Source organism: Salvelinus fontinalis, unplaced genomic scaffold (genome assembly GCF_029448725.1).
Source record: "Salvelinus fontinalis isolate EN_2023a unplaced genomic scaffold, ASM2944872v1 scaffold_0572, whole genome shotgun sequence".
Lineage (NCBI taxonomy): Eukaryota > Metazoa > Chordata > Actinopteri > Salmoniformes > Salmonidae > Salvelinus > Salvelinus fontinalis.
Genome location: NW_026600781.1, coordinates 114,210 through 125,000, shown reverse-complemented (window position 1 = coordinate 125,000; position 10,791 = coordinate 114,210). Strand labels below are relative to the sequence as shown.

General features: G+C 46.6%; 1 protein-coding gene across 1 annotated transcript in view; it reads left to right on the top strand.

Annotated features, from left to right (window-relative positions):
• Nucleotides 1-10,791, top strand: part of LOC129846516 (netrin receptor UNC5A-like) — a gene marked incomplete at its 5' end in the record, with an annotated part of 118,021 nt that overhangs the window by 2,113 nt on the left and 105,117 nt on the right. Inside the window, one exon of the mRNA XM_055914446.1 lies at nucleotides 502-804. Within this exon, the coding sequence (XP_055770421.1) occupies nucleotides 502-804 (303 nt within the window). The remainder of the gene's footprint in view (nucleotides 1-501; nucleotides 805-10,791) is intronic.

The window sequence follows — 10,791 nt, the reverse complement described above, 5'->3', positions numbered from 1 at the left end:
CTCAGAGTCTCTCTCTGAGTTCTGGCTGCAATTGATTGTTGCTGAAAAGAAAGAAAGAAAGAAAGAAATAGAGAGAAGAGAGACAGAGAGACACAGAGAGAGACAGAGAGAGAGCAGAGAGAGAGAGACAGACAGACAGACAGACAGACAGACAGACAGACAGACAGAATCGACTGAATTATAATGGAATTCTGCTGTGTTTGTGTGCTTCTATTTCTGAGTTTGTTTATTTTTCTCTCTCTTTTTTTTCTCTCCCTGTCTGTGGGTGTGTGTGTGTTTGTGTGTTTGTGTGTGTGTGTGTGTGTGTGCTGGTGTGTGCGTGTGTGTATTGTTGAGCTTTGAAAGAAGTAGATTATCTGAATTCCTGTGATGTGACGGTGTCTGTGTGTGTGTGTGGGTGTGTGTGTGTTAAAGATAACTTTATTTCCTGTTGTGCTCTCAGGGTCTGTATGTCCGTTGGGAGCACCGTGTTCACACCTCTGATCTGTTTCATTCCAATAGAGAACTCCCATCTGCTTACCATCCAGCCTGACCTCACCACCACCACTACCAGCTACCAAGGAACCTTGCGTTCACGTCACGACGGCACCGCTAAGTTCTCAATGACCAACGGTCCGCTCCTGGACCCCTTACCCAACGGGTCGCACCACACCTTACACAACGGGAAGTTATCCTCTGACCCTGCTGAGTTTATGACTCGGCTGTCCAATCAGACGTACTTCAAGACGTTGCCGCGGGACGTGGCTAACACCTCGTATGGGACATTCAACTTCCTGGGGGGTAGACTCACCATCCCCAACACAGGTAACAGCGGATTGATTATTTCATAGATTATTTTTTGAAAACGTATATATTTGAAGAAAAAAATATATAATTTTTTTTACCATCATCATGGCAGTGGCTCTGTGTGAGTCTGTGTGGCTGTCACGTGTGCTCCCTCTCTGGCCTCTGGGTCACCAGGCTACTAGTTCGGTTACCTGGGCATCGTCAGACTCACCTGGTCTCCATCACTTCCCTGATTACCTGCCCTATATGTCACTTCCTTTGGTTCTTTCCCTATGTATGTCACTCCCTTTGGTTCCTTCCCTATATATGTCACTCCCTTTGGTTCCTCCCCTATATATGTCACTCCTTTTGGTTCCCCCCCTATATATGTCACTCCTTTTGGTTCCTTCCCCATATATGTCACTCTCTTTGGTTCCTACCCTATATATGTCACTCCCTTTGGTTCCTCCCCTATATATGTCACTCCTTTTGGTTCCTCCCCTATATATGTCACTCCTTTTGGTTCCTTCCCCATATATGTCACTCTCTTTGGTTCCTTCCCCATATATGTCACTCCTTTTGGTTCCTCCCCTAAATATGTCACTCCTTTTGGTTCCTTCCCCATATATGTCACTCCTTTTGGTTCCTCCCCTATATATGTCACTCCCTTTGGCTCCTGCCCTATATATGTAACTCTCTTTGGTTCCTTCCCCATATATGTCACTCCTTTTGGTTCCTCCCCTATATATGTCACTCCTTTTGGTTCCTCCCCTATATATGTCACTCCCTTTGGTTCCTTCCCCATATATGTCACTTCCTTTGGTTCCTTCCCTATACATGTCACTCCCCTTTGGTTCCTTCCCTATATATGTCACTCCTTTTGGTTCCTCCCCTATATATGTCACTCCCTTTGGATCCTCCCCTATATATGCCCCTCCCTTTGGTTCCTTCCCTATATATGTCACTCCCTTTGGTTCCAACCCTATATATGTCACTCCTTTTGGTTCCTTCCCTATATATGCCCCTCCCTTTGGTTCCTTCCCTATATATGTCACTCCCTTTGGTTCCAACCCTATATATGTCACTCCTTTTGGTTCCTTCCCTATATATGTCACTCCCTTTGGTTCCTGCCCTATATATGTAACTCTCTTTGGTTCCTACCCTATACATGTCACTCCCCTTTGGTTCCTTCCCTATATATGTCACTCCTTTTGGTTCCTCCCCTATATATGTCACTCCCTTTGGATCCTCCCCTATATATGCCCCTCCCTTTGGTTCCTTCCCTACATATGTCACTCCTTTTGGTTCCTTCCCTATATATGTCACTGCCTTTGGTTCCTCCCCTATATATGTCACTCCCTTTGGTTCCAACCCTATGTATGTCACTCCCTTTGGTTCCTTCTCTATATATGTCCCTCCCTTTGGTTCCTTCCCTATATATGTAACTCCCTTTGGTTCCTTCCCTATATATGTCACTGTCTTTGGTTCCTTCCCTATATATGTCACTCCCTTTGGTTCCTTCTCTATATATGTCCCTCCCTTTGGTTCCTTCCCTATATATGTCACTCCCTTTGGTTCCTTCTCTATATATGTCCCTCCCTTTGGTTCCTTCCCCATATATGTCACTCCCTTTGGTTCCTTCCCTATATATGTCACTCCCTTTGGTTCCTTCCCTATATATGTTCCTCCCTTTGGTTCTTTTCCTATATATGTCACTCCCTTTGGTTCCTTCACCATATATGTCCCTCCCTTTGGTTCCTTCCCTATATATGTCACTCCCTTTGGCTCCTTCCCTATATATGTCACTCCCTTTGGTTCCTTCCCTATATATGTCACTCCCTTTGGTTCCCTCCCTATATATGTCACTCCCTTTGGTTCCTTCCCTATATATGTTCCTCCCCTTGGTTCCTTTACTATATATGTTCCTCCCTTTGGTTCCTCCCCTATATATGTCACTCCTTTTGGTTCCTCCCCTATATATGTCACTCCCTTTGGTTCCTTCCCCATATATGTCACTTCCTTTGGTTCCTTCCCTATACATGTCACTCCCCTTTGGTTCCTTCCCTATATATGTCACTCCTTTTGGTTCCTCCCCTATATATGTCACTCCCTTTGGATCCTCCCCTATATATGCCCCTCCCTTTGGTTCCTTCCCTATATATGTCACTCCCTTTGGTTCCAACCCTATATATGTCACTCCTTTTGGTTCCTTCCCTATATATGCCCCTCCCTTTGGTTCCTTCCCTATATATGTCACTCCCTTTGGTTCCAACCCTATATATGTCACTCCTTTTGGTTCCTTCCCTATATATGTCACTCCCTTTGGTTCCTGCCCTATATATGTAACTCTCTTTGGTTCCTACCCTATACATGTCACTCCCCTTTGGTTCCTTCCCTATATATGTCACTCCTTTTGGTTCCTCCCCTATATATGTCACTCCCTTTGGATCCTCCCCTATATATGCCCCTCCCTTTGGTTCCTTCCCTACATATGTCACTCCTTTTGGTTCCTTCCCTATATATGTCACTGCCTTTGGTTCCTCCCCTATATATGTCACTCCCTTTGGTTCCAACCCTATGTATGTCACTCCCTTTGGTTCCTTCTCTATATATGTCCCTCCCTTTGGTTCCTTCCCTATATATGTAACTCCCTTTGGTTCCTTCCCTATATATGTCACTGTCTTTGGTTCCTTCCCTATATATGTCACTCCCTTTGGTTCCTTCTCTATATATGTCCCTCCCTTTGGTTCCTTCCCTATATATGTCACTCCCTTTGGTTCCTTCTCTATATATGTCCCTCCCTTTGGTTCCTTCCCCATATATGTCACTCCCTTTGGTTCCTTCCCTATATATGTCACTCCCTTTGGTTCCTTCCCTATATATGTTCCTCCCTTTGGTTCTTTTCCTATATATGTCACTCCCTTTGGTTCCTTCACCATATATGTCCCTCCCTTTGGTTCCTTCCCTATATATGTCACTCCCTTTGGCTCCTTCCCTATATATGTCACTCCCTTTGGTTCCTTCCCTATATATGTCACTCCCTTTGGTTCCCTCCCTATATATGTCACTCCCTTTGGTTCCTTCCCTATATATGTTCCTCCCCTTGGTTCCTTTACTATATATGTCACTCCCTTTGGTTCCTTCACCATATATGTTCCTCCCTTTGGTTCCTTCCCTATATATGTCACTTCCTTTGGTTCCTTCTCTATATATGTCCCTCCCTTTGGTTCATTCCCTATATATGTCACTCCCTTTGGTTCCTTCTCTATATATGTCCCTCCCTGTGGTTCCTTCCCCGGGCGTCATTGTTTCTGTTTCCTGTTTGTGCGTTTCTTGTTTTGTATTATGTTCTGTTTAATTTGATTAAAACACTTCCTGAACTTGCTTCCCGACTCTCAGTTCAGATCATTACCATTACCTTTCTAGTTAGCCATGTAGTCAGTCCAGTCCACTGCAGTCCCTACCTACTCCAGGACCACTGGGTTGATTCAGACTAATTTGTTTCTCTAACAGGCCAGAGTCTTCATCATGTTGCCACAGACTGATAGGATCTCTGCCTGCCTGTCTGCCTGTCTGTCTGTCTGCCTGTCTGTCTGCCTGTCTGCCTGTCCGCCTGTCTGCCTGTCTGTCTGTCTGCCTGTCTGTCTGTCTGTCTTTCTGTCTGCCTGCCTATCTGTCTGTCTGTCTGTCTGTCTGTCTGTCTGTCTGTCTGTCTGCCTGTCTGCCTGCCTGCCTGTCTGTCTGTCTGTCTGTCTGTCTGTCTGTCTGTCTGTCTGTCTGTATGAAGGTTTCCAGAAAGGCCAGGGAGAGGAGAGGGACACCAGCAACATAGGGACATGTTGAAAACTGTGACTGAATCCCAAATGCACCCTATTCCCTATGGGCGCTGGTTAATGCACCCTATTCCCTATGGGCGCTGGTTAATGCACCCTATTCCCTATGGGCGCTGGTTAATGCACCCTATTTCCTATGGGTGCTGGTTAATGCACCCTATTTCCTATGAGCGCTGGTTAATGCACCCTATTCCCTATGGGCGCTGGTTAATGCACCCTATTCCCTATGGGCGCTGGTTAATGCACCCTATTCCCTATGGGCGCTGATTAATGCACCCTATTTCCTATGGGCGCTGGTTAATGCACCCTATTCCCTATGGGCGCTGGTTAATGTAACCTATTTCCTATGGGCGCTGGTTAATGCACCCTATTTCCTATGGGCGCTGGTTAATGCACCCTATTCCCTATGGGCCCTGGTTAATGCACCCTATTCCCTATGGGCGCTGGTTAATGCACCCTATTCCCTATGGACCCTGGTTAATGCACCCTATTCCCTATGGGCGCAGGTTAATGCACCCTTTTCCCTATGGGCGCAGGTTAATGCACCCTATTCCCTATGGACCCTGGTTAATGCACCCTATTCCCTATGGGCCCTGGTTAATGCACCCTATTCCCTATAGGCCCTGGTTAATGCACCCTATTCCATTTAGGCCCTGATCAATGCACCCTATTCCCTATGGGCCCTGGTTAATGCACCCTATTTCCTATGGGCCCTGTTTAAATGAGGTGCACTACAAAAGGAATAGGGTGCAGTTGGGAAAAAGTCTGTATGAGTGTCTACAGTAGTGTTTCAGACTATATGGAGAGGGAGAAACCACTTCAGGTTCAGACTGTATGGAGAGGGAGAAACCACTTCAGGTTACCTTCAGGTTCAGACTGTATGGAGAGGGAGAAACCACTTCAGGTTCAGACTGTATGGAGAGGGAGAAACCACTTCAGGTTCAGACTGTATGAAGAGGGAGAAACCACTTCAGGTTCAGACTGTATGGAGAGGGAGAAACCACTTCAGGTTCAGACTGTATGGAGAGGGAGAAACCACTTCAGGTTCAGACTGTATGGAGAGGGAGAAACCACTTCAGGTTACCTTCAGGTTCAGACTGTATGGAGAGGGAGAAACCACTTCAGGTTACCTTCAGGTTCAGACTGTATGGAGAGGGAGAAACCACTTCAGTTTACCTTCAGGTTCAGACTGTATGGAGAGGGAGAAACCACTTCAGGTTACCTTCAGGTTCAGACTGTATGGAGAGGGAGAAACCACTTCAGGTTCCCTTCAGGTTCAGACTGTATGGAGAGGGAGAAACCACTTCAGGTTCAGACTGTATGGAGAGGGAGAAACCACTTCAGGTTCAGACTGTATGGAGAGGGAGAACCCACTTCAGGTTACCTTCAGGTTCAGACTGTATGGAGAGGGAGAAACCGCTTCAGGTTCAGACTGTATGGAGAGGGAGAAACCACTTCAGTTTCAGACTGTATGGAGAGGGAGAAACCGCTTCAGGTTCAGACTGTATGGAGAGGGAGAAACCACTTCAGGTTCAGACTGTATGGAGAGGGAGAAACCACTTCAGGTTACCTTCAGGTTCAGACTGTATGGAGAGGGAGAAACCACTTCAGGTTACCTTCAGGTTCAGACTGTATGGAGAGGGAGAAACCACTTCAGGTTCAGACTGTATGGAGAGGGAGAAACCACTTCAGGTTACCTTCAGGTTCAGACTGTATGGAGAGGGAGAAACCACTTCAGGTTCAGACTGTATGGAGAGGGAGAAACCACTTCAGGTTACCTTCAGGTTCAGACTGTATGGAGAGGGAGAAACCACTTCAGGTTACCTTCAGGTTCAGACTGTATGGAAAGGGAGAAACCACTTCAGGTTCAGACTGTATGGAGAGGGAGAAACCACTTCAGGTTACCTTCATGTTCAGACTGTATTTGGAGGGAGAAACCACTTCATGTTCAGACTGTATGGAGAGGGAGAAACCACTTCAGTTTACCTTCAGGTTCAGACTGTATGGAGAGAGAGAAACCACTTCAGGTTACCTTCAGGTTCAGACTGTATGGAGAGGGAGAAACCACTTCATGTTCAGACTGTATGGAGAGGGAGAAACCACTTCAGTTTACCTTCAGGTTCAGACTGTATGGAGAGGGAGAAACCACTTCAGGTTACCTTCAGGTTCAGACTGTATGGAGAGGGAGAAACCACTTCAGGTTCAGACTGTATGGAGAGGGAGAAACCACTTCAGGTTCAGACTGTATGAAGAGGGAGAAACCACTTCAGGTTACCTTCAGGTTCAGACTGTATGGAGAGGGAGAAACCACTTCAGGTTACTTTCGGGTTCAGACTGTATGGAGAGGGAGAAACCACTTCAGGTTCAGACTGTATGGAGAGGGAGAAACCACTTCAGGTTCAGACTGTATGGAGAGGGAGAAACCACTTCAGGTTCAGACTGTATGGAGAGGGAGAAACCACTTCAGGTTACCTTCAGGTTCAGACTGTATGGAGAGGGAGAAACCACTTCAGGTTCAGACTGTATGGAGAGGGAGAAACCACTTCAGGTTCAGACTGTATGGAGAGGGAGAAACCACTTCAGGTTCAGACTGTATGGAGAGGGAGAAACCACTTCAGGTTACCTTCAGGTTCAGACTGTATGGAGAGGGAGAAACCACTTCAGGTTCAGACTGTATGGAGAGGGAGAAACCACTTCAGGTTCAGACTGTATGAAGAGGGAGAAACCACTTCAGGTTCAGACTGTATGGAGAGGGAGAAACCACTTCAGGTTCAGACTGTATGGAGAGGGAGAAACCACTTCAGGTTCAGACTGTATGGAGAGGGAGAAACCACTTCAGGTTACCTTCAGGTTCAGACTGTATGGAGAGGGAGAAACCACTTCAGGTTACCTTCAGGTTCAGACTGTATGGAGAGGGAGAAACCACTTCAGTTTACCTTCAGGTTCAGACTGTATGGAGAGGGAGAAACCACTTCAGGTTACCTTCAGGTTCAGACTGTATGGAGAGGGAGAAACCACTTCAGGTTCCCTTCAGGTTCAGACTGTATGGAGAGGGAGAAACCACTTCAGGTTCAGACTGTATGGAGAGGGAGAAACCACTTCAGGTTCAGACTGTATGGAGAGGGAGAACCCACTTCAGGTTACCTTCAGGTTCAGACTGTATGGAGAGGGAGAAACCGCTTCAGGTTCAGACTGTATGGAGAGGGAGAAACCACTTCAGTTTCAGACTGTATGGAGAGGGAGAAACCGCTTCAGGTTCAGACTGTATGGAGAGGGAGAAACCACTTCAGGTTCAGACTGTATGGAGAGGGAGAAACCACTTCAGGTTACCTTCAGGTTCAGACTGTATGGAGAGGGAGAAACCACTTCAGGTTACCTTCAGGTTCAGACTGTATGGAGAGGGAGAAACCACTTCAGGTTCAGACTGTATGGAGAGGGAGAAACCACTTCAGGTTACCTTCAGGTTCAGACTGTATGGAGAGGGAGAAACCACTTCAGGTTCAGACTGTATGGAGAGGGAGAAACCACTTCAGGTTACCTTCAGGTTCAGACTGTATGGAGAGGGAGAAACCACTTCAGGTTACCTTCAGGTTCAGACTGTATGGAAAGGGAGAAACCACTTCAGGTTCAGACTGTATGGAGAGGGAGAAACCACTTCAGGTTACCTTCATGTTCAGACTGTATTTGGAGGGAGAAACCACTTCATGTTCAGACTGTATGGAGAGGGAGAAACCACTTCAGTTTACCTTCAGGTTCAGACTGTATGGAGAGAGAGAAACCACTTCAGGTTACCTTCAGGTTCAGACTGTATGGAGAGGGAGAAACCACTTCATGTTCAGACTGTATGGAGAGGGAGAAACCACTTCAGTTTACCTTCAGGTTCAGACTGTATGGAGAGGGAGAAACCACTTCAGGTTACCTTCAGGTTCAGACTGTATGGAGAGGGAGAAACCACCTCAGGTTCAGACTGTATGGAGAGGGAGAAACCACTTCAGGTTCAGACTGTATGAAGAGGGAGAAACCACTTCAGGTTACCTTCAGGTTCAGACTGTATGGAGAGGGAGAAACCACTTCAGGTTACTTTCGGGTTCAGACTGTATGGAGAGGGAGAAACCACTTCAGGTTCAGACTGTATGGAGAGGGAGAAACCACTTCAGGTTCAGACTGTATGGAGAGGGAGAAACCACTTCAGGTTCAGACTGTATGGAGAGGGAGAAACCACTTCAGGTTACCTTCAGGTTCAGACTGTATGGAGAGGGAGAAACCACTTCAGGTTCAGACTGTATGGAGCGGGAGAAACCACTTCAGGTTCAGACTGTATGGAGAGGGAGAAACCACTTCAGGTTCAGACTGTATGGAGAGGGAGAAACCACTTCAGGTTCAGACTGTATGGAGAGGGAGAAACCACTTCAGGTTACCTTCATGTTCAGACTGTATGGAGAGGGAGAAACCACTTCAGGTTACCTTCAGGTTCAGACTGTATGGAGAGGGAGAAACCACTTCAGGTTCAGACTGTATGGAGAGGGACAAACCACTTCAGGTTACCTTCAGGTTCAGACTGTATGGAGAGGGAGAAACCATTTCAGGTTCAGACTGTATGGAGAGGGACAAACCACTTCAGGTTCAGACTGTATGGAGAGGGAGAAACCACTTCAGGTTCAGACTGTATGGAGAGGGAGAAACCACTTCAGGTTACCTTCAGGTTCAGACTGTATGGAGAGGGAGAAACCACTTCAGGTTACCTTCAGGTTCAGACTGTATGGAGAGGGAGAAACCACTTCAGGTTACCTTCAGGTTCAGACTGTATGGAGAGGGAGAAACCACTTCAGGTTCAGACTGTATGGAGAGGGACAAACCACTTCAGGTTCAGACTGTATGGAAAGGGAGAAACCACTTCAGGTTCAGACTGTATGGAGAGGGAGAAACCACTTCAGGTTCAGACTGTATGGAGAGGGAGAAACCACTTCAGGTTACCTTCAGGTTCAGACTGTATGGAGAGGGAGAAACCACTTCAGGTTCAGACTGTATGGAGCGGGAGAAACCACTTCAGGTTCAGACTGTATGGAGAAGGAGAAACCTTTTCAGGTTCAGACTGTATGGAGAGGGAGAAACCACTTCAGGTTACCTTCAGGTACAGACTGTATGGAGAGGGAGAAACCACTTCAGGTTACCTTCAGGTTCAGACTGTATGGAGAGGGAGAAACCACTTCAGGTTCAGACTGTATGGAGAGGGAGAAACCACTTCAGTTTACCTTCAGGTTCAGACTGTATGGAGAGGGAGAAACCACTTCAGGTTACCTTCAGGTTCAGACTGTATGGAGAGGGAGAAACCACTTCAGGTTCAGACTGTATGGAGAGGGAGAAACCACTTCAGGTTCAGACTGTATGGAGAGGGAGAAGCCACTTCAGGTTCAGACTGAATGGAGAAGGGGAAACCACTTCAGGTTCAGACTGTATGGAGAGGGAGAAACCACTTCAGGTTCAGACTGTATGGAGAGGGAGAAACCACTTCAGGTTCAGACTGTATGGAGAGGGAGAAACCACTTCAGGTTCAGACTGTATGGAGAGGGAGAAACCACTTCAGGTTCAGACTGTATGGAGAGGGAGAAACCACTTCAGGTTACCTTCAGGTTCAGACTATATGGAGAGGGAGAAACCACTTCAGGTTACCTTCAGGTTCAGACTGTATGGAGAGGGAGAAGCCACTTCAGGTTCAGACTGAATGGAGAAGGGGAAACCACTTCAGGTTCAGACTGTATGGAGAGGGAGAAACCACTTCAGGTTCAGACTGTATGGAGAGGGAGAAACCACTTCAGGTTCAGACTGTATGGAGAGGGAGAAGCCACTTCAGGTTCAGACTGTATGGAGAGGGAGAAACCACTTCAGGTCCTGGTGATAGTTACGTAGAAACCATGCGTCATCAACACTGACTAGACTTCTTATTCAAACTGCCGAGATTGAAAAACGTTTAATAAAGAAACTTTAAAATGTCAAGTACTACATCACTACTTCAGTCACATTCATATGGATTAATTTGGAAAGTACTGTTCTATTTTAAAATAACTGAAGTACGTTTTCAGATGAGCTATATCTGAACACGGCCAGTAATTACGGTCAAACGGAGGGAGAGCTGTAGCAGGACGGAACATAGAGAGACGTACGACTTCCAGGAAATGACCTCAATTAGAACCTT